General features: G+C 32.1%; 1 protein-coding gene across 1 annotated transcript in view; it reads left to right on the forward strand.

Annotated features, from left to right (window-relative positions):
• Positions 1 to 24,918, forward strand: part of LOC143389699 (neuron navigator 3-like) — a 44,452-nt gene extending 19,534 nt beyond the window's left edge. The window contains exons 4-6 of the mRNA XM_076842576.1: positions 5,726 to 5,798; positions 8,498 to 8,681; positions 24,838 to 24,918. Coding sequence (XP_076698691.1) covers positions 5,726 to 5,798; positions 8,498 to 8,681; positions 24,838 to 24,850 — 270 coding nt within the window. The 3' untranslated portion in view covers positions 24,851 to 24,918. The remainder of the gene's footprint in view (positions 1 to 5,725; positions 5,799 to 8,497; positions 8,682 to 24,837) is intronic.
• Positions 24,919 to 25,565: the final 647 nt, after the last annotated feature.

The following is a 25,565-nucleotide window of genomic DNA, read 5'->3' on the forward strand; positions in this document are numbered from 1 at the left end:
TCTTATTTAGGAATAGCTTACTTAACACTGAAATGAATAAATACAAATACTTATAAAATATATTCTGTGTTTATGTCAAGTATACATGTTAACCCTCAGGTTTAAAAAAACGAAGGTATAAATATATTGATACTGTCTTAAGTTTTCATAAATGAAGAAAGAAAATGTGAGACCTTCTTTATCTCAACTTGAAATCCATTTGTGATCAAGCAATTAAAAATGCTTTTATTTATTATGTTCATAAAAATCATGGTAATGTACAATTATGATATCAGACAATAAGCAAAATTTCTGATTTGAAAAATGGGCTCCCATTTTTCATGGGAGTAATCGAAACTATTGGAAATAAGTCAATGCTCTCTAGAATATTTAAGGATAGTGGCTCTACTTTGAGCATAATGTAAGTGTAATAAATGTTCAGTAAATAAATAAGTGGTTTGATTAGAACATAAAATTAAGTGAAGGGACTCCAACATGCTGACATTAATTATACAAATAGTAACTATTCAGATCTAAAAGTATGTACCAACTTCTGTTGACTCTGTTTAATTTCTTCAACCAAAAAAAAAAATCTAGACAGTAGTCCATTTTCACATTTACTTTAATAAAGCTCTACTTTTGTTTAAGGTTTCACAATAACAATAACTATTTGAATAAACTCCAAAAGCCTTAAAGGGCAATATATTTTGATACTCCTGAAAATACTGACTGAATCTAGAACTAGTGATGTTTTATTCTGTTTTCATTATATCAGTGTTTTCATAGTTACCTAATTATAATTAAATTTAACATGAAACTGAGAGGGAAAGTAGGTGTTCCATTCCAAAAAAGAAAAAGAAAAAAAAAAGGAAAGTCACAAATAGAAGACAGGACTCAAAAAATTGTGCTTAACTTAACAGTAGACAAGCAAGAGTTTTGAAGTGACTGTTCATAAGCTACAGTATGACTATTAACTGAGCCAAATGAAGAATGTGGTGCCTACAGAACTCAGAATAAATTTCTTTGTACTACTGCTGTACACTTTTAAAAATTACATAAATATCTCTCTTTGTATGTATATACGTATGTATATCCTTTTATATATAAATATATACACACATATATGTTTGCTTATCTATATTTAATATCATGAGAATAAAGTATAAAATGCATAACTTATGTTATACCATGACACAAATAACCAAAGACAATGTATTGCTAGGTCTTAGCAGTGGGATTCCTGCATCAACATGGGAGTACACTGAAAATATATACAGTTATTTTGAAGAGCATAGATTGATGCTGTAGTTTCCAAGATTTGTTGGGAGTTGAAATCACCCAGGAAGTGAAACTGGCTCCTATATATTGGCATTTTGTTTTAACTGATAGGAATATAAATTGGGCATCTGTGGATTTTAAAGTCATGCTATTTATTCTTATGTACAACAAAGATTAAGAATCTCTGGATTAAAAAAATGGGTTAGCAGGGTTAATGCAACATGCACAGTTCTTAGGCAGGTTGACATAAGGCCTAAAGCAAAAGAGGTGGGCTTTCATACATAGCCACTAACTATTAGTATTAATGACTTACATAATCATAATTCATTTCTTGTTTCTTGAGTCATTTTGTTCTATATGCAGTGTATCATGCTGTATGCTTTCCATGTACAATTTCACTGAATCTTCTAAGTAATGACATTTATTATCTGCATGCCATCTCATTATTTTTTTATTGAAAAAAAATTATATATTGAAAGGGTCTTGTGAGACTTCCATAGGCTCTGCTGTTATGTGAATTCTTTGAAATTACTTTTTTAAGCTCAAAATATATTAGGAGCAAGTTCCTTTCATACATAGTTTCAGTATTTGTGGAATATTGGTATGTCTACATGTTTTATTAGCTCACCCAAATTTGATTAATCCTTTGGCATTTCCATTTCTCAGCTGTTTGCCTGTTATCAGTGAGTTTTGGCTTTCTACTGTCATTATCATCTTTTCTTTTCCAGAATAAACATATTTTCTTCCCTGACTTACAACAGCCAAAGATCAGAAATTGTTTTTGAATACATATCAAATTCATGTTATATTATAGAATCTGGATCAATAAAACATGGTTCCCATTTTCCAGAGACTGAAGGTCTCAAGCTTACATCTTCATAAAATCAAAACTACCTGAACAAATAAGTAAGCATATCTATGAGAGCTTGGCATACAACTCTACATGCTCACAAACTAAATAGGGGGAGTGAGGAGGAGATCAAGAAAAGAATAACTTTGTCAAATAACCTAGTTATTTTGAAATAGTTTAAATTTGGACAAATAATTGGTTGCTTATTAAGGACTAAATTACATTAGAACTCAATTCTTTCCTTTATTTGTGTATCTAGACAAATTAAAGGGGGCTGAACGAAGTAGTAAATGTCTTGTTCAGGTACTAGATATGGGGACATGTAAAAGTTAACCATAATTATATAGCCCGTATTTTAAATATTGTTCATTAAGTATCTAATTTAATTAAATTTTGGAGAGACTTTGCTCTGAGCATGATTTGCTAGTTATTAGCTACTGAATATAATCTCCCCACATAAAAAGAGGCAACGTAGCCATGGCAATGCTCTGGTTTTCTTTAGGGAAATGTTTTTCAAATTGTGACTTACCATCCATTAATGGACCTGAAGTCCATCTAGCAGTTCTTAATCAACACTTAAAAAGATTTAGCAGAAGCTAATATAATGTAGTAGAAAATATCACTTTGTAAGTTTCCCAAAAAGTTAAGAGGTTTTTAGTTCAAAGAACATTTGTGAGTTCATATGGAAAAAAGTAATCAAAACAATATTTATAGTAGATCTACTTAACTGGAATATATTTAAGGATGATGTATTTAAAAACAGCAGGAATAAAAAGATCATCTCTAGAATTTATTAAAGTAAAAATAATAAGTAACTGAAGCATGATATCATATAGTTAAAAATTCCACTCAAATTATTTTCAAGTATGCTTATGGTGAGGAAACTGACTACATAAATGGAATTTAATAAGATTTCTCAAAGCCATTTCTTTATACTGTAATATATTTTGATTGTGTAAAAAATGTAGCATAATACTATCAAGTGTGATTGAATTTATAGGACTGAAATTAATCAGGGAAAAGATTTTAAAGTTATGTTTATTATACTACTGTATTATCAGAAAATTCATTTTGGCCTGGGACAATATTATTGAATAAGTAAATGAGTTTTAAATAAATTAGCCTTTAGTTGATATATTAGAAAAAAAAATTAAAATATTTATTCTCTTGCTATTACTTAGCTACCATAGTCATAACGGAGACCTGATAGAACTATTTTAGGTTGCTGGTGCTCATAATGAATGACATAGAGGAAAAAAGGTGAATGCTCCTGAGAAATAGACTTGAAAAGAATTAGGACTGCTTTTTACTTTTCTCTATTTGGGTTTTATATGTTTTCTCTGATATAAGGTGACTGATTCATAATGGGGTAGGGAGAGGGAGCATGGGAGGAATAGATGAACTCTAGATAAGGGAGAGGGGTGGGAGGGGAAGAGAGGGGGCAGGGAGTTAGAAATGATGGTGGAATGTGGTGGACATCATTATCCAAAGTACATGTATGAAGACATGAATTGGTGTGAACATACTTTATATACAGAGATATAAAAAAGTGTGCTATAAATTTTTTTAAAATATATATACATATTTTTAGTTGTAGATGAACACAATACTTTTATTTTATTTTTGCGTGGTGCTGAGGATGGGACCCAGTGCCCTACACATGCCAGGCAAGCACTCTATCACTGAGCCCCAGCCCCAGCCCCAGGGTTCTTTTCTAATTGTGGTTCATGTTGATGTAGTGCCACGTGTTTTTAAAACCCAATCTAGATATCAGTCTGACTGAAAAGTAGACTGAAAAATGTATCTTACAAACTTAAAGACTCTATTTATTAGTATTTTGTGAATGTCCCACCCAACTAACCTGCTCATCTACCATAAAAGTAATTCAAATCTAGGAGATAACATCCTGTTAATATTTTTCAGTAAATGGCATATTTAAGTCAGAATTTTTCCTATTTTCTATAAAAGACTTATAATTGCTATGAAATTAATAACATCAGGACTGCTATTTCAAACATGTAAAAATATTTATCCATTTTTTTCAATATTAAGTCACAATCAACACTTGTTATTTAAAAATTTAAATGGACTTGAAGAAAAGAATTAAAAGACTGCTCTGGATGGATATAGGACATGCAGTTTCATCCATTTCCTCTTCTCTTTGCTCCTCCTTTTATTTCCTATTTAATTATTTTCTAGTAGCAAAGTGAACTGAGAACAAAAAAGAGGATTTGATGTGTATTTCAACATTATAGCCTTGCTGGATATTCAGATACTGATAGGCAGATAAAATTAATTAGGCTGTATTGTTACCAGCACATTCAACTCTATTATTTTTTGCAGTAGAAAGATATCAGTAAAACGAAGTGAATTAATATAAAAATCTTTTTTACCTCAAAGGAAATGTGTATACCTTGGCTGTGTACATTTTCAATCACAGGATATTTCATTGACTATTACGTTAATTTTATACAAAATTAAACTTAAAAAGGAATATGGTTTGTTCATTTCATAAGGATGGATTTCGTATAAATATATAAATTTATCTTTCCTTTTGAGTTTTTAAAGAAATGTTTTGACCTTACTATGACTCTAAGTTAAAGTGGACACTGGCAGAACATTAAATGTCTTCATGCTTGGCCTTTGATAAGAGCTTAATAAGACAGAAGTTAATATCTTCCCAATTTATTAACTTTAAATTTCTTATTTACTTTAGAATTCCAAGATTTATAGAATAGTTTTTTTAAAGGCTCACAAAGAGATGGAATTTTCTAGCTTTCTGTACTTTTATGAAAGTCTTTTAGTTGTGTAACTCCATGGCCAATATTAAGATCAGCCTCTTACTTAAAAAATAAGTCAGTCATTTTTTCTTCCTTTCCTTTCCCCTCACACTAAATGGTTATCAGAGGGAAAGGGATGGTACTGAAGAATGAGAATATAACAGAATATATTATGTGAATATACAAATATGGCATAATGAATCCCATGACCTTGAATAATTTTAATGTACCAATAATTATTTTTTAAACAAGTATGGATATCACCCTTTTAAGGTGGAAAAGTTAATACCTTTATTTACTATAGGATTATTCAATTTTGTAGAAATATAAATACAAGTTCTGAAATAAAGATTTTCTGTCGTTTAGAATGAAAATGTGCCTCATTTCTTTCATCTTAATAACTCTTTTTCCACTTGTCTATTTTTCAATATTCTTTTGGAATTCTTAACAGTATTACTGGCTGAACCTCTGTTACTACTGTCCTAACATTCTGAGACACATATGGCAATCTCATCCCATTTGGAGATTTTTCATTGACACTCATTAAAGCACAAAATCCGGCTTTATGTTAAGTAGGTGGGTTGCTACTCTACCAAAATGCCATTCTTGACCAAGCCCTTATGAATTGTTTGTAGTTGTCAAACTGGACAATGAAGCCTTTATATTCACTCTGTAATTAGCCAAAATAATTCTAGTTAAACTCTGGTAAAGAGATCTCTAGAATGAAATGAATGTAAAGTATCCATTCTTTATCTTTCTTTCTGGTTTCATTCTAACTCATGTTTTTATTCAAAAACAACCTTCTAAATTGCCTTTTTCACTGCTTTTCATGTTGCAGATTGAAAATGTTGATGTCTGCCTTAGTTTTCTAGCAGCCAGAGGAGTAAATGTTCAAGGTCTTTCTGCTGAAGGTAAGGAAAAGTACCATGTAGTCACAAGTGGCATTATTGTTATCTAAGAGTTTTTGTAATGTAAGAAATATAATCTTGGAATATATAACTCCTTCACATGCTAAAGGAAACTTATATATTTCCAAAATAACAGAAATATGAACATAATGGTAATTAATATATATTTTAATCACTTAAATGTTTTCCAGAATAACTTTTGTTATTGTGACTGAGTTCATGGGATGGGGGTGAATCAACACAGCCTATGTGTAATAACTAATGTTGAGTATGTTTAGATTACTAAGTAGATGAATAGATGGCTAGATCCATGTTGGGTAACAAATGGACATAAATGCAGGTAAAATAGTGTAAATAAAACTCAAATATGATTTTATCAGTAACATTTCTATAGTATAATCAAGTTAGTAGTCATAGCCAAATATTTTCAAGTTTAAATAAGTCACCATGAGTCTTAAGTGATTATAGGAATAGTTTTAACCACTATTATATGTAAACATTTAAAAATCATTAGAGATTTGAAAAATCATCACAAAAATTGAAATATATCAAAGTTGAAAGAGATTGAATTACTCATGTGATTATTTCTTTGTTTTAGAGCCTCTTTTTCTTCCACATATAGAAGGGGCAAAATTTTGTAAAAAGTTAGCATACATTAGAAAAACTGCCATAATTGAAAATAAATGATGTTTCTATCTCCTTCCCTCCATCATCTGTCATTTTATTCTTCATCAATATTTATTCCATCTAGTCATTTGTCACTTTAAATCTTATGTCTCAGGTGTATTAAAGTGTTATAAGCTTTTTGTAGAAAAAAATTTTTACTTAGTAAAATACAAAATTTGGTAAGTTTTAGTAGACCTTTGCAAAATATTCAAATGCTGTTATTTTAAAAATCAGTTGTTGAGATTATGAAATAGCAAGTCCTTTTGGAACCTGCATCAAGAATAGTAACTTTTAGTTAGAATATGATTTATGTATTTAAAGTTATGATTTACATACTACTAAACACTTTAATAGTTCAGCTTTCACTACCATTAATTTGCTTTGAAAAGCTTTTGCCAGCATTTTTAGAAATATTAGACAATTTTAAGTATTTATAATTTTGTTTTCATTAGAATAAGAGAAGTTGTGTGTTTCTGAAATAATGGACATTTACTAGTTAGTTACTTCGTTCAGTTTCCCTTCTGTATTTAATTTTTCTAAAAGTTTCTTTCATATTTATATGCTATACTACATAATTAAACTATAGATTTATGGCCAGTAAGCTTAGGTGTAAACCTAACTGGTGACTCTGTTACTTAGAATAATAATTGAATAAAATTTCCCAGGAAAATATTTTGCTTTCTAAGTGGGTAAAGGCAGGCTATAAATGCTGCCAATATTCATTTTATGTCTCTGCCTTCTCACATGATAACCTTTATCAATATAAGGTTACTACCACTTGTCTTTTAAAATTATATGATGCTCCAAAATGATGTTCTGAATTAAAAATGCATAATAGCAATGAATTTTCTTAAAAACTCTGCAAGCAAGATCATTGAGGTTTATAGGGTAAAATTAATAGTTTCTCACTATATCTTCAGATTGATGAAGACAACTTTTCTATATTATGGAAACAGAGGGGGCACTGGAGAGTAAAAGAACAGTTCAGTGGCACATTTTACAGGACTCTTCCCACTGCATCATTTGGGTGAACCAATAAACAATCCAAAGATCAAGAAACCCAAATAGCCTGTTAATGCTCCTAAACTCTATAAGGGGATATAAAACCTTGACCACGGAGGTAGATGTGTTTTATTGACAATAGCAAGTTTTATTTAAAATATGATAAGAGGTTATATAGTTTTATTTGAAGTTTTTCTTAATTCTCTTTCTAATTGTTACATTATAAATGCAGAAGAAAAAAAGTAGGCTCATGTTGTAGCTGACTTTGTAAATTTAATCATTATTCAAAATGTTATTACTCAATATCTGCCCTTCATGTTAGAACTAGATTTCTACTTATATTTATTCACTTTTGTTATTTAGTGTGACATAAGCTGATGTTTATTATTTAATAATATATAACATGAATTAAAAATAGAAAGATTGGAACTTTAAAAATTGATACAGTATAGTCTTTTGTTAAATATATATGTAAATTTGGAAGATATAGACATATGTACATATGTAAAATAAATTGATCAGTGGGTGATTTAGAAAGAATGTTGGCTACTCTAAATCCAACTGAGGCATACCCACACCATAAGTATTTATAAATGTAAGATAAACAAAATTTAAGTAGTTTGTTTTCTTTAGTTCATAGTCATTGCAGTGTTGGGAACAGCTGTGTGTATTTATTTGTGAAGAAATCAGAGCACTAAATCAAATGATTAGCACAAGAGAGCAAGCACATCCATTTCCAAGAAGTTAACTCTAGGAAAATTGTAATTCAGGGTCAGATAAAACAGCATTTCTGTTAGGTGAGTTTTGTTCTCTCTTCCTTCATCCCTTCATTCTCTTCCTGAAATTCCTAGCTACTTGGGAAGGTCAGCATGTTTCCAGAAATCCAGATTCCTTTGACACTGTGACCAAGACAATGAAGTCATAGTTCTGTCTTCATAGATTTGGTTTAAGAGGATTGCATATAGAATTTCATTTGTTAAAAAAGAATATATTCAATATATGATACTGTTTTTTGTATTTTCCATTTGTTACAGAAATAAGAAATGGAAACCTAAAAGCCATTCTAGGACTGTTTTTTAGTTTGTCTCGCTACAAACAGCAACAACACCATCAACAACAGTACTACCAGTCCTTGGTGGAACTTCAGCAGAGAGTCACTCACACTTCGCCTCAGTTGGAAGCCAATCAGGCCAAAACCCAACAAGATATGCAGTCCAGGTAAGGAAGGGTAGCAGAGAATGCAGGGAAAATTAGCTTGTCTAGATAAACTTGAGTTTTCTAAGTTATTTTTTGTCAACTTCAAAAATTTACTGATGTAGGTTTTTAGAGTGATGGAAATATTTGACTAATATTATAAAAGTTAAAACCACTCTTTTCTTTTTTTTTGGTTGGAAAAGCAATATCTATTATCCTTTAGGAGAAACATTTTTGTTTGTTTTCTTATAATAATTGTTGCTCTGTATCAAACTGTGTGAAATGTCTTTGGTGTAAGTAATGTCGCATGACTACTTCCTTCTATAAATCACTTTATTATTTAGAATGTGCTCTGAGTCCTGGTCTCCCGTTGCTTGGTTATCTTTTGTTGATGCTTCTGACTGATTAAATCTGTCATAAATGTCAGATCTGTTCAACATATGAATTTGACCATGTGGAAATCTACTGTTTTTAATTTAAGATTGTGTGTGTGTGTGTGTGTGTGTGTGTGTGTGTGTGTGTGTGGTGTGTTTGACAGAGAGAGAGAGACAGACAGACAGACAATGGGTATTTATATAAACAAACATGTATGTCTGTCTGATTTGAGTCTCTTGGCACATGTAAACACAGCCTAGGGTGGGGTGCTCAGAAATCTTTGCAACTTACTAACCTTACTTTTTTCCCCTCAATTTGGAATTTTGGAATTTTATCAATCGGTATTCAATCAGGAAAAAAAAAACAATAAGAGTTAAATAGATTTATTTTTTAGAATTAGGGTTCATGGTTGTCAGGACTGGATAAATAAGTTTGAAATCTGACAGACAACCCAACTGGAAGGGCTAGTTACATTTTTCTTGTCATGCACTGAAACTGCTCAACACAAGGCAAAATTTCTTCTCTCAAGGAAGCTTCAGTTCAACTTCTAGAACCTTTCACCAAATTGACTCCAGAGCATTCCAGTTATGTAAGATAATCTTCTTTACTTAAGGTCAACTGATTAGGAACTTTAATCACATCCCCAAAATATCTTCAAAGCAACACCCTTTATTGTCTGATGGAATATCCCAACAGACTTTATTGTCTGATGGAAAAAATGGAACTGTAGCCTAACCTAATGGACACATCAAAAAAAAAATGACCATAAAATGAAATGTAAGTTAACCAACTTTATGCAAATCAGAGCATTTGTTTATGAGCAATGGCTAGGACATTGTTAAAATTAACACTATTGAATAAATATGAATGAATATTAAGGACGGAGGATGTAAAGATGCTTTTCAGGAGGGGGGATAGTAAAGGATAGGAAAGGCAGCAGAATACAACAGACACTAGTATGACAATTTATAAATCAATGGAAGTGTAACTGATGTGATTCTGCAATCTGTATACGGGGTAAAAATGGGAGTTCATAACCCACTTGACTCAAAGTGTGAAATATGATATATCAAGAACTATGTAATGTTTTGAACAACCAACAATTAAAAAAAAGAAAAAAAATATACATATAGTGGAAACGTGTAAACATTTAAGTTTTTTCATCTTAGAATCCAAGCATAAAACCTAGTAATACTCCATTTACCCTGAATTTGTTGTTGGTAATAAATTTCAACCCAAAAACTAAAATGTACAGACCACCTTACACTTATTGCAATTCTTCAACCATTGAGAAATCACCTTCCCTTTTAACCTGTCACTCAGCTCTCATTAGAATTTGTTTGCTACTTTATATCAAGTACTATTTCTTTCTCTATATTCATATGTAAGTTTTATTCTCTTTGGGAAATTTTTATTAATTGGTAAGTTTTAAATCTATGAAAAATGATCATATTCTTAGCAAAAACATAGTATGTACTATAAAGTCCCTGGAGTGTTGGGAGATGGTTATCATTGTTCAGGAATTCAGATAGCCTTCCAGTCTTGTCTTGACTTTCTGTGATGTCAAGAAAAATTGTACCAGAGTCAAATTTTAAAAACTTGTTAATGTAAGTTCCTTGAACCTCAATAATCAAGAAGATAAAACAGGAAACACCATTTCATATTTACTAGGTGTATGTGTGTTTTTGGTATAAAGATACCTAAATTTTGAAAAGTTCTCGAAATAATATTTCGTAGAATTTGGTTTAAGCAATTCAAATGGATAAGAGGCAAGAAAAGTAACTGAAGAAATAACTTAAGTAATTTTCTACAAATCATATTGATGCTGGAAGTGCTATGGAATATCATTGGGAGGTACTTTACCTCACTGTTTCTTTATCTGTCATGAAGAATTTTTTGTCTGGATTTTCTTGTTCAAAATTTCCTGGTAATTATGACCATTCGGAGGAAAGGTTTCCTTTCCTATCTCTCTGGCTATTATGAAATTGTAAGATATTTTAAGATATTATAGTTAGAGATTTTACACTATTTTAGGGAAAGATATTTTGTTTTTAATGCAAGATTTTATGAAAAGTATTCTTTTCATCAATATACTTTAAGGTGGAACTAAACATTTGGATAATTTTTCTTCGAATAAATAGGATTAAGCTGCTTTTTAACTGATATTTAATAGGTTTGTGTGGTGCTCACTTTACTGAATGCAGTACTCATGACCCTGATATAAAGGAATTCAAAGTCAGTTTTTATACAATTTATTATACATTTTGAAGAATGTTATATTTCAGGTATTAATATATAGTCTCATTCATATATATTTGGTGTATACTGAATTAGTCCAAGAATTATAATTTATGTAGAATTATCTGTAACAATATAATTAAGGAATTTTTCAAAAGTTCATAGTGATAACATGCATGGGAAAGAAATGTAGTATTTTTGTGTTAAAACCAAGAGAATTAATGCAGAAAAATATCTCAGTGACACATTTATCTTCATTTTCTGGAGGCATGAGTCATAAATCATGATTTATGATGCCTTTGTATTGATTTCTCTGAAGTAAATAGTTTAGATGAAAGCTTGTTGTATTTTTTTGGAAAATGTTCTCATTTTTTCTGTAGACTAATAAAAATTTCTTAGGGCACTTTGTTTCATTTCAGTGAGAGCACTTTGGTTTTGTTCTCTTTATTTAAAATAAATTGTATATATCTCCATAATATTTATGTTACACAATAAGAATTTTTAATTTAGTTTTGCTATTTTGAAAATAACTCCAGTTGTTTTCAAACAATTTAAACATCTTTCATATAAACATTTCAATCTGAAGGTTAAGAAGTGAAATTTACAAAAGAAAACAATATCCAACATGAAATAGGAGGAATAGAATGTGGACAGCAGACTGTCTTCCTCTCGCCTGTCAGCTCCCTTTCACTGAGTGTGTACACAGCACTGTGGGCGTGTGGGTGTATCTGCAGACCTGTGAGCATGAATGCATATGTGTGGCCTGTTCAAATCACATCTAAAGCTCTAACTATCCAGTGCTCCTGTGGAATCAGACTCTGAGAACTGGATCCTAATTCTACCAATTCCAAATTATATAATCGTTCAACTTCTTTGTGCTTAAGTTTCTCACTTGTTAGAAAAGAATTTACAATGACACTGACGTCATAAGGTTGTTTAGAGGTTACATGTACACATTAAACACTTTGAACTTGCCTGGCACATGTTATTCCCTGGTACAAATCCTGAAAATAGTTTCTCAGGGTGCAGTCCTATTCCCATCTTAGGAAGCCTGCTCTACCCAGTTCCTCTGCCTAGAGCACAATTCCCCAGTATGCCCATGGCTAACCCTCTTACCTCCTTTAAGTTAATTGCTCACATGTTAACTTCTCAACCACACTTACTTTAAGCTTACTTTTAATGCTACAGTCTGCTCATCCCCACTCCACGTTGGATGTTGCTATACTTTCTCTTTTTCTGTAGTTCTAATTACTCTCTACTTAAGATTTACTTAATATTTATATTCCTTGTTCACTACCCCACTGCCCCCCTTCTAGAATGGAAGCCCTGTAAGGACACCAGGAGTTTTCTTTTTTGGCTACTGCTATAGTCCCAAGGTTAGCACAGACTCTGACACTTAATAGGTTCTTGATAATTAAATCTCAAATGAATTATTGTAAGATCTATGAATCTGTGTTATTGCTGCTTCCAATGTAAAGCAGGAAAGCTTTATGAGATTTATAGTTATACAGTCACAGAAAGACAAATGCCATATAGTCTCACTTATTTGTGAAAGCTAAAAACAGAGAATAGAATAGTTGTTACTAGGGACAGAGAAAGTTGTGGGGGGAGATGGAGATGAAGAGAGGTTGGTTAATCAGAACAGGAGTGGAGCTTGATAAGAGGTGTAACTTCTAACGTTTTATAACACCTATGTAACATTTTATATAGGTTAACTATAGTTAACAGCAATTAATTAACTATTTCCAAATAGCTAATAGAAAGGATTTTTAATGTTTCCAGCACAAAGAAATGACTAATGCCAATTACTCCAATCTGATCATTACACATTATATACATTTAATGAAAGTCACACTATACCCCCACAAATATGCACAAATATTTTGTGTCAATTGAAAAAAAATATAAAAAATAACCATAAAAATAATTATAAGTAAAATTTGAAGACATTAAAAATTAAACCTATATGTATTTATAAAATTAGTAAAGATCACTGGATGTTTTTGATTTGAGAGTACTCATGATATTGACCACCTGTTAGTTTCAACATAGTTTACAGTGGGACCATCTGAGATTGCCAACACGCACTGAACTCTTTGCTGCTATCCTAATTTATCCCATATCATATCATTCTTAGGTCATTTGTCTATTTAATGTAAACATTAGGTTCCCTTTGTTTCTGATTGTTATGTTTGGTAGTCACTCTGAGGTGTGGCTGCCTCCAATATTGAATGTGACTTCTGTTTGGTGTAGGGTACCAAGATGGTTAGCATTTTGGGTATGGTGAAAAATAAATAAGCAATGTGAGTGAAGTGCTTGGCAGCATAATGTCACTGCCAACTTAAAGCCACTTAATGTTTATAATTTCTTTTTTTGTCATGCTTTGTTTAGATGCACTGATTAAGAAAACTGATACATCTTTAAAAATGACACATCTAAGTCAATTTTTATTACAGACTAGTAAAAACATACTGATACTGTAACTAATTTGACATAAAAGTATCATCTCTGAAGATGTTCAGTTTGTTAGTAAATAATATTATTATGAAGAATTGCCTTTATCTTGGCAATATAATTTAAAGTTACAAAAGGAAAAATACTTTTTAAAGCCACATGATTTGAATTATGTGGTTTGAATTAATGATAAATGAGGAAAAGTGGATATCTTGAACACTGATCAGCTTTATCATTTGACTTAATTATCTACTTGCATTAAAATATCTAATTAAATACAGAATGTATATTTAAATAAAACTGGGTCTCAGATTCTAAATTTGCTAAATTCTTCTGAGGAACATATTTGGTTATATTTGGAGTGGTCAAGATTTATTAAATAAGTAAGTTCTCAAAAATTTCAGTCTATTTAATAATTAGATTTAATTTAAATTTGGTGTTCTTTGAACAAACTTCAAATGGATGAAATTTAAACACCTTAGTATAATAGAAAATATTAACCATCTTATTTTTATTTATTTAATATTAAAAATCCAGCTCATTCTATAGTTCTAGCTTTTCTTTTTATTTTTTTGAAAAAGGGTAGGTTAAAATTTCACTCTTCAGGAAGGTAAATATGAGAAATGCTTTAATGAAGTCCAAAAAAATTTTCTATAAGTGTTGGAATCATGGTTATTTTCTATTATCATTAATTAGGAGATGGAAGAAATCCTCTTTGTTGTTCTATAATACATGGTAAAAAGAATCCTATAATTTTCAAACTCAGAAGAATTATTTCCATCAAGAAATATGTCTTGGGCATTTCTACTGATAATACTTTTTCATCTATTCCATTTTGACAAAAGAGGAAAGGAAAAAAGTTAAATTTCAGTAAAACTATATGCAATACCTGGCACATGAAACCAGCAGACAGTACCTGGTAAATGAATGTATGATTCTGCTAAGAATATCTAGGAATACACACCATAGTGAAAATAGTTATAAGATGAAAATTTATTTTTCTTAGGTACTAATTAGTTAAATATAAAATATTATGATGCTAGCACATAGAAAACATTTATTTGCCAAACAGCATTTATTTGCCAAAACCTAAAAAAAAAGTGTGTGTGTGTGTGTGTGTGTGTGTGTGTGTGATTTTTCTTAAAATGCAGGCCCTTTAGCTTAATTTTGGTTGAGATTATTAAATTACTTTTCATCCTGTTATCAAAGAGTTGGCCACTTTTATCAGTTTACAAGGGGTAGTATTAAATCACATGAAGAAATGTTTTAGTTTATGCTTTATAGAATTAAAACATAAAGGAAACAGTAGAATGTGAAAATGGAAGTAAGAAATCACTTAGATGACAGAAGTGACAAAAGCAGGGATCACAGTGAGTCTTTCTAAATGAAAAATAGTTATTTTAGGAGTTTCAGAAATTATAGGGGCTAGTGCCGCAGTCTCTGGCTGGGCACAAATCACGAGTCTCCACACAGCTTGTAGATTCAAACAGCAATTCTTTATTCCCGAACTCACACCCGCCGTCTACAAACACGCTCTGGGGGAATCCACGTTCTCTGCCCAAATCCACTCTCTCAAATCCACTACTCTGCCCTAATCCACTACTCTGCCCAAATCCACCCACATGGGCTTCTGTCTCCCAAAATATACTGTCTGACCCTAAGCACTCAAGAGGAACTCAGCAGCAGGATACGCCCTATTCTAAAGGGGGAACACCCTAATCTCCTATTATGCTAAACTGCCCTATTCTAAAGGGGGAACACCCTAATCTCCTATTATGCTAAACCGCCCTATTCTAAAGGGGGAACACCCTAAACACGGATCCTGCCCTGGTCCTTGAGCAAGGTCACCTTTCAGAAGTCCTTCCACTAGACAGCATGGGAGTAAGCTGGCAAGGAATTTGTCATACCTACTTGGCTGATGGTTCCCAGCACTTGTCATTCTTTCCCTCTTTCTTTCACAGAAATTTTTTCTCTACCCGTATCTATTCCACCAATACTTTTTCATGAATACTCACTACTACATACTCAGTATCCACCAATCTCACATCCTGACCCATCCTTGTTCTGCCTTTTCCATGGATCACTTTGTGATCTCCTCCACCCATATATCAATAGTCCATAGTAAGGTCAGGTAAGGGTGTTATATATGCAGATTTTTAAAAGTCATTTACATAACAATAAGCCAATTAAAATTGGAATGTATTTTGTCTTAGGTTAAAAAAGAAAATCTACACACTGCACTGTTAAACCAAATTGTTTAAAATTCATTAATCTCAATAATTTGGAAAAAGAAATTCTATAAAAGAACATAATACATAAAAGTGACAAATTTGAAGATACACCAAGTGTACATATCAAAGAGTGTCATATATCGGTGCTTTCAAAAGACAAATTAATTTGAAATAAATGTAGTTAATGTGAGATGTAGTAATCATTTATTAATTATATATAATGGTAGTATACATGTGTATGTACAAAATGCATCTCATATAATTATGAGTATACATTGCAAAAAATGACCTCTACAGTAATTTTTTTTTTAAATTTTGCTGACAACACTATAAATACCTACATCTAGGTTTATGTATTAACAAATGTTCAGGACACATTTTGTACTTTATAAAGTTTACAACTGACCAACAGAACTTTTTTTTTCCAGTTTTTAAAAGGAGTAGTACATATTTTCAGTTAGAATATAAAACCATCATTTATCTTTAATTTTTAAATATTTTTAATTATACATGACAACGGAATGCATTACAATTCTTATTACACATATAGAGCACAATTTTTAATTATTCTGGTTTTATACAAATTATATTTACATGAATTCACTTTATATGTGTACTTTATATAAGAATATATATCATATTCCACCATCATTTCTAACCCCATGATCCCTCCCCTCACCTCCCAACCACCAAAAGTTCATTTTGATACACACTGATTTATGCTATGAAGTTATAGAAAAGACTATATACCTTATAATAATATGAACAGATAAAGTTTTGTAATGAATACATAGCATAATAATAATAATAATAAACTTTCCATTTAGACATTAATAAATTATACATCTAGCACTCCTGACAACTTTTCCAAAAGAATTGACATTTTTTCCAAAAAATGGGGGGTTAATTTTGGGGGAAAATGGTATTCTATGCTTTCTTAATATCAAAAATAAATTATTTTCAGAAGTAATATATATTTCAATAAAAAAAATAAAATAGAACTAGTTTCCATGGCACACACCTCTAATCCCATTGGATTGTGAGGCTAAGGCAAGATAATCCTGAGTTTAAAGCCAGCCTCAGAAACTTAGAAGGCCCTAAGCAACTATGTGTGACCCAGTCTTTGTGTGCCCCTGATTTAAATTTCCAGTAAGAAACAACAACAACAAAAAGAATGCAGAGTATTGATAAGGACACAAAACAAATTCTCATGAACTAAAGATGGAGTAGAAATTGCTGTTATCTCATCATGAAAACTGATTATATATATAAAAATAATAAAGTTTGAGGAAAAAATGATTTCTGGAGCCCAGAAAGGTTTTTGGTTTAATTAGAGTACAAAATACCACATAAGTATTATATTGAAGTTACATCTGTTAAATACATCACATGTATAATGTATTTCAAGGAAAATATGTAGAACTTATGACAAACTAAGTAAAAATTTACAAAAGCACATAAAACAGCATGTGTGTAAATAAAACTAATCATTACAAAGACAACTATTTTAACTTAATTTAATATATAATATTTTCCTATCAATATTTTAGCATGTTTTTCTTTAAATACAAGAAGAGAGCTGGACTTGTTGGTGCACAATTGTAATCCCAGTACCTTGGGAGGCTGAGATAGGTGTATTGTGAGCTCAAAGGCAGCATCAGCAAAAGTGAGGACCTAAGCAACTCAGTGAGACACTGTCTTTAAATTTCATACAAAATAGGTTTGGGGATGTGGCTCAATTCCCCTGAGTTTAATTCCAAGTACCAAATAAAAGAAAAGAAAAGAAGGGACCAAAAAATATTATCTTAGAAATAAAATATATGTAAAATACCCCAAAACCTTTAATAAAAAAACAAATAATATAGTTATTGTTATGAGACACATTTAATATATATTATGAAACTATATTGCAATAATACAGACCAATATATCATAATATGAATCAAATATGAAACCATATGTAGATCAATAGTATTGTTAAGAGCAATAGAAAGGCATATGTAAAACTGACCATATGAAAAATAACATTATACGTGAATGAATGAATCTATCCAACCTAAAGTTAGAATTGGGATATAGTGGCAAAGTTCACTGTTAGAGTGTGTGTGCAGAATGTGCAGGATAGTCGGCTGTAACCTTAGCAACACTATAAAAAGCAAATATTAAGAGGGAATGATGTTGAAAATAAAGCAGAATATTAAATCAGACACTCTCCCTTCATCTATAGATACATTTAAGGAAAAACCTACTGTGAGTGTCTCTTTGGCAAAATCATGAATGAGTAGAGAGATTTAGATTCACTGGATATTAGTCTGGTTTTAAGAAATGTACCACATTTGGGACAAAATCCCCAATTACCATCATCACCTCTAGTGAACAGAAATGTGAGAGAGGGGCTGAGGATGTAGCTCAGTTTTTAGAGTTCTTGCCTTGTATTCACAAGGCCCTGGGTTCAATCTCTAGCACCACACACACAAAAAAGAAGAAAATATGAAAGAAATGATACAAAAAAATGGTAATATCTAGGAACCATAAAAAGCCTTCACAAGTGTTTCATCAGCTGTGACCAAGACACAAAAATACCCAAATATCAAAGCTGTCAATTTATCTCAAAAAAAATCGGCCAGCATATTTTCCCAATTGCTTTGCTGACAGATGAAGTTCACTCTAGCTTGTATTATAGGTGAAATAGGGAGGAATCCAGTAAACTACTCTTAGCTTGAGTGAGAGTGTAGCACTTTCTGAATCCTGCCCCAACCCTGATTTACTAGTAATAAGGCCAGAACTACCAATTCCTCCTAGAAAACGTTTTTGTTTTTTTTTGTGGGTGTGTATGTGTGTATTGAATGTTTTAAATTTAACGCATTTTGTTTATGTTACTATGTCCCTGATACACTAGTAATAATGCCAGAACTACCAATTGCTCCTAGAAGGTTTGTGTGTGTGTGTGTGTGTGCGTGTGTGTGTGTGGATGTGTGTGTCCATGTGTGTACTGAATATCTCAACTTTAACATATTTTATTACGATACTATGTTCTGAAGTTCCAAACTCTAGAACAAAAGGTGATTGAGCTTATGTAAATCTCTGTAGATTTCAAACAAATGAATTTACATTCTTTTCCCAGCACTTTTATGAACTATGATACCAAACAGCAGTTCAGAAAGGAGGTTAAAACAATGATTCCTGTTTATTCCAACAAATCTTTACAGAATAGTCCTACATTGTCTATTTCATATAAACTTTTCACAGGGATAAAATGCATCAGTCAAAGAGATTCTCTGTAGCCTGGGCAGTGTTGTTGAAAAGGTTATTATAATAATCTGAAAGAGCTAGGTGTGGTGGCAAATATACTAGAGGTTGGAGAGGCAAGTCAGGACGATTGTGAATTGAAAGACAGCCTTAACAACATAGCAAGGCTATAAGAAACTTATTGAGATATTAGTTATATATCACCTGTCTTAGAAAAAAGGACTGGTGACCTAACTCAGTGGTAACCACCCCCAGGAGTTTAATTCCTAGCACCAAACCACACCAAACTAAACAAATATCTGAAAGACAGTAGGGACTCCAGAGTATAGGTGTATATATATAGATAAAAATTTTGGTTACAATATAAAGTTAATAAAGATACTTTTGAAAAAAATTTCATAGTTTTTTTTTTAAATAGAGAATTTTAATATTTATTTATTCATTTTAGTTTTCGGCAGATACAATATCTTTATTTATACGTGGTGCTAAGGATAAAACCCAGTGCCGCACACATGCCAGGCAAGCGCACTACCACTTGAGCCACATTCCCAGCCCCTATCATGGTTCTTAAGGGCTCAAAATAAAAATGCCATATAATCCACAAATAATAATTTTTTGAAGCCGGGTATTATTGTGAATATCTGCACTCTCAGTGGCTGGGAGGATGAAACAGGAGGAACTTAAATGCAGGACCACCCTCAGAAATTTGGCAATGCCTTAAGTAATTCAGTGATATCCTGTCTTATTAAAAAAAATAGGGATGTAACACAGTGGTAAAGTGCCTAAATAAATAAAAATAAATAGCAGTTCTTGGTTTAAAAAATGCCCTATAACCCAGTGATTATAATTATGGATAAATATCTAAAGAAATTGGAACACTTTTGTGAAAGAAATTACTTCACTTCCATTTTCATTGTAGGTTTATTCACAGTATCTAATAAAAGGAATCAAATGAAGTGCCTTTTAGATGCAAGGTATTGATAAAAAGGTTCCTTCCAGCTGCAGATCATCCATCTACTTGCCTTAAAGGCTGCATACTTATAATTCAAACTTCTCCCTAAAAGTCAAGACTCAGATATAGATTTTTCTGAGTACTCCAAGAGATTTTGGTACCTCTGGACAAATTGTGTAAGCCTTTTTAAAACTAAGGAATAGGTAAATTTGGGAGTTTGGAATGTGGACAACATACAGTAAATTCCTCAAGGGGGAATCTTAATTCAGACACTGTGATAAGGTGTCTGAGTCTGGGGAAGAAAGAGGAAGTAAAATCAGAGTTTGATATAAAGCTAGACTTTGCTTCACTGATTTCTAGGTTATTGATTTAATCCAAACAGATATTCAAAAAACGGTTAAAGTTACTAATTAAAATTTATGTAAAACAGGTATTTAAAAAGTGCCAGGAAAGAGCTGAAGGTGTGGCTCAGTGGTACAGTGCTTGCCTAGCATATATGAGCCCCTGAGCTTAATTCTCAGCACCACAAATTATAAATAAAATATAAATAAATATTAAACAATATACCAGGTAAGGATTTAGGGTTGTTGCTCAGTAGTAGAGTGCTTGGCTAGTATGCATAAGGCAATCTGTTTGATACTGTACCCACATTAATAATAATAATAATAATAATAATAATAATAATAAAGATACTTTGTTCATCTACAACTAAGAAAAAATTATTTTAAAAAAGTACAACAGTGCGATGGCCTGTAACCTTCTAATTATCTGTGTTCTAATTAAGCCCTTGCAATTGAACTTGTTATTTAAATTAAAGTCCAGTTCCACTTTTATTTCATGCCACACCAGGACAAAGGAGTTTGCTTGAATATTTGGAATGCTTCTAAATGTAATTTTAATAAAGTTGTCTTACATATTTAAATATTCAGTTGAAAGCAAACTTGGTGGCACAGGCCATAACCCCTGCAGCTCAGAAGAATTATACATAGGTATAATTAGTTCAAAGGTACCCTCAGCAAAAGCAAGTCACTAAGCAACTAAGTGAGACCCTCTCTATAAATAAATACAAAAAAAGACTGGGGATGTGTCACAGTGCCCCTGAGTTAAATACTTGGTACAAAAAAAAAAAGAAAGAAAAAAAAATTCAATTGAGGACAAATACATTAAAAAAACAAACAACAACAAAAAAAAAACACCCTTAATTTTGGAAAATTAACTATACTTTTGTGAGGATGTCCTTAGGCCTGGGCTAAAAAACTCCATTTTAAAAACTTCAGTTTGAAACATGCAGTCTCACCAGGCATGCCTAAAGAAGCCCTGCAGTATTGCCCTCAGACATAAACAAATCATTTCCCCTCACCTTGATAAACAGAGTGAGGCCTCTGGCAGGTTATCCTCACCTAATAAGAGGGAAGGGTGAGAAGACCAAGGTGAAGACCACCAGACCAGATGTTTCTGGCACTAGAGTAAATGATGCCATGGAAAAATCTGGTGGTAACTAACAAGGATTGAAAAAAGGGTAAAAAACCTGCAAAATTTAGTATAAATAGTAGAGCAAATAAACAGATGTATAGCCAGCTCAATAAAAAATGCACTTGAGCTTGGGAGGCTGATGAGGGCTTGGAATGACATCTCATCACTTCTCATCATTTGTATTATCCTCAACACTCTTAAACTCTACAGCCACACCTTAGTGAGAGGGAGAAAGGTAAAAGATTATGTGATGTTCTTCTCATGTGATAAAAACTTAATTTCAGTGGGGAGAAACCCAATGGGGAAAATATAACAAGAGGCAAGATTTCCCACACACCCAAAATATGAATAAAAATTTTATCAAAATTACTTTAAAATTTTATTTAACTTTTGTGCTGTCTGGTCTTATGAGAAAGCAAATTTTATTTAAACTTCTAAGCAATGTCCTAAGGCATTAATATTTTTCCAGAGGGAAAAACAATATAATGCACTAGTATAATTTAAAAATTTCTAGTATTCATAATAAAAATTAAGAAGGACAGTTTAAATCAATTTAATAACTTAAACCACTATATCCAAAATATTATTATTTTGAAAATATAAATTGACTAATAAATAAATGCATTTTTCAAGTTTCATCCTAAAATTCACTCTTGACCTCTCAGGAATATGTATGTACACCACAGCTATATTCCATGTTTGAGATCTATAAATACCCTGACCTCAGCAAGGTGAAAAAAAATGAACAACTCAGTTCTGTGTCATAGGTAATGGAATAAACATACCAAACAACATTGTCTCAGGGCCAAAGAACAGGAGAGACTCTGCACTTTGAGAGAGCAGCCATCTACATCTCAGAAGTGTACAAAACTGGACACTGTTTCAAACAGGATTCTGGGCACAGATCTATTTTCATTTTACATATCATACTTTAACCAAAAGAGATTGGTATCACTGGAGAGAAGACTCTAGGTCATCAGATCATCAGTAACCCAGAAACTAGAGTCTAAACATTTTTTTTTAAAAAAATTATTTTGCATTTTTGTCTTTAGCCTAATGCAGGGTTGTGATTTCAATTTTCTTCTTTAGTATGGGGTACTCTGAGAATATCATCAAACATTAAAGGCATAGAAGTCTACACATATTTCCATATAATTCAATAAAACCTGTCAAGAGATTAATGTTTAAATTTGAATTAATAAAAATTTAACCAGTATCTATAAGGCACAATATATTTTTCACATAACTTCTGTTCCACATGTGATTGAATCCTGACTTTCAGCCTATTTAGTGAATTAGATATCTACCACTGAATTAGAAGAAACTATATAAAAATTGTTTCAAGTGTGGGCTTATCTTCAATTAAGGCTGGGTTCATATGGGATCTTTTTACTGCATAAGGTGATAGTTCATAAGGTTACTGAACTTCAGAGGGAGATATGGTTGCCAAAAAAAAGCACCCTTCTTCTCAGAATCAAATAAATTAAGGTGGGCTTATTCTCATGGAGGTGACAGTGTTATGAAACCAAAAACAAAGTATCAGAATGTTTCCTGACTAATACACTTTCATAGTCACAGATTTACATAAGTCACACACATAAAATAAGAGCTCAGATCCAAAGTTTGGGAAATATTCTCTGCACTTTGGCTACAAGAGGAGTAAAAACACATTGTCAACTTTATGTGTACAGATAGGGCTAAATAATTGCTAATATGTTGACACTCAGTATCATTCTGCTTTTTATAATGAATGAGGTTTACATAGCTGTTCACTGTGAAAGAATATTTGAAATGTCTCATGAATATTAAGCAACTTTACTGGAATTTAGGATCAATTCTATGTGATCCCAAAGCCACAACTCACATCCTCTAGACTACATGAATTACCAATCTTTCATTATTGTCTTAGAAGTTAGATAGTGGTACAAAAAAGAATACTTCTTTTTGTACCAAGGACTGGACTCAGAACACTTTATCACAAATCACATCTCAAGCCCATTTGTTTTTAAAGACAAGCCAAGTTCTCACTAAGATGCTTAAGGCCCCACTGATTTGCTCAGTCTAGCCTTGAGCTTAAAATCCTTCTTCTTCATCCTCTTGAGTCACTGAAATTATAGACATGCATTACAATATTGGCTCTTGTTTATGAACAGGCAAAATTGAAATGCTAAGCAGAGAAACAGCTGTTATAATAAGCCCTTTGTTAATTCTGGCTTATTTCCAAAGGTTTAAATATTGAAACCAATATTTCAATGTATATTGAAGGTAACATTATCTATTATAGTCAACAGTCTGATTCTATCCAGACATTTTTTTACTGCCTAAATTTTTATTTAATTTGAAAAGGTTACTCAATATATTTGAACTTCTGGTTTTTCTTCTGGCATTATTAGGATACTAGGTTCAAACCATACAGCCTATGGAAAATTAAGGTGTGGTTATAGCTAAAGAGACGACTATATGATAAATAACATTTTAAACTCAAAAGGATGAGGTATTTTCTTTGTTTTGTTTTTTTTAACGTATCCTTGGTGAATAAGATAGAGTACACAGTCAAATCTTAAATCATACAAATCAGACTCTATCTCTAGTTAATAAAGAAAAATATCAAATACAAAAAGTTGTGTTGCAAAATCACATGGCACTTGGTTTGTTAATAGCAGCACAGGAATGGATTTCTGCCATATTCAGTTGTATGTGTATTCTGGATCATCAAAATAATATCAGTATTACTTTAAAACATATTACATCTTTAGTTTTAGCCACACAGCAGTTGATCAATGATAAGTTGAAAGAATGGTGAGCTTGCAGGATACCATCTGGAGATCACTTTTAGTAATCCTAGGCAGGGGGATTGTATTCTAGTCATATCACAATACAGTGTATTTTTTTGTGTGTGGCCTGTGGATGCAGAGCTCTTACTTCCTTGCTAATAGATCATTGCAGAGGACTTCAGGTGTGTAGATTTTTTGATGATGAATCCTAAAAGGGTGGATCATTGGAAAGGCCAAACATGGCTATAGCTACTCTGTTGTTGATGCTTCCAATAGGTTGTTGTTGTTATTACTATTATTATTATTGTTTATTGAAGTAATAAATACCCTGATTTAGTGTATTCATTCATTGTTATAAACATTTTCTTTTGAGCATGTGTTCATTATGTAAAATATTGACCATTCACTTTGTTTTCTGTCCTATATATAAAAAGACCTACGAAATGAGGCAGGAATCTAAGGGCTGAAGGATCTGGACTGTCTGGAAGCTACTGTGCTTTTTTGCATAAGCATGACTACACTGCCAACTCTGCCTCACATCTTTCAATTGATAAAGACCCGAGTTTTACATCCTGGGTCTCAACATCTACACAGCAACTGGCAAAGTCTTTAGGATATTTGCAGGTGAGAGATATCTCAGTCCTGATAGATTAATAGAGGTTGTTAGGGAAGTGGTGGCACCTATGGACAACAAGAAGCATACAATACTTACTTCCCTCAGTCCTATTATAGTGGACTCCTACGAAGAGTTGTGATATAATGGCATTAGTTCCTTGTAAGAAGAAATAAGGATTCTAACTGCACTGTGGGCAAACATGAACCCTGCAAGTTGAAGTGTCAATGAAGTGTTGAAGCCTAGGCCCCAGCCCCTGGCCAAAGAAAAAAGTGGCAGCAGTGGCATATATGATTTGGAGAAGTAGTCAAAGGAATCATGTGCAGCTGCTCTGGCCATGGTATGAATGGTTTCTATAGATCTGACAGCAAAAACTGATGCAAGTATATGAGAGACTACCAGAATGAGGAATTGCAAGATAATCAAGAGGTCTAGGAATCCAAAATACATCCAGGAGAGTAAGATCTCTGTATTTTGAAAATACCTATCAACCTTTCCCATTGTGATGTTGAGTCTGTAGAGAAGAAGAAGGATAAAGGCCTTCAAGTC

Source organism: Callospermophilus lateralis, unplaced genomic scaffold, assembly GCF_048772815.1.
Source record: "Callospermophilus lateralis isolate mCalLat2 unplaced genomic scaffold, mCalLat2.hap1 Scaffold_63, whole genome shotgun sequence".
NCBI classification, from domain to species: Eukaryota; Metazoa; Chordata; class Mammalia; order Rodentia; family Sciuridae; genus Callospermophilus; species Callospermophilus lateralis.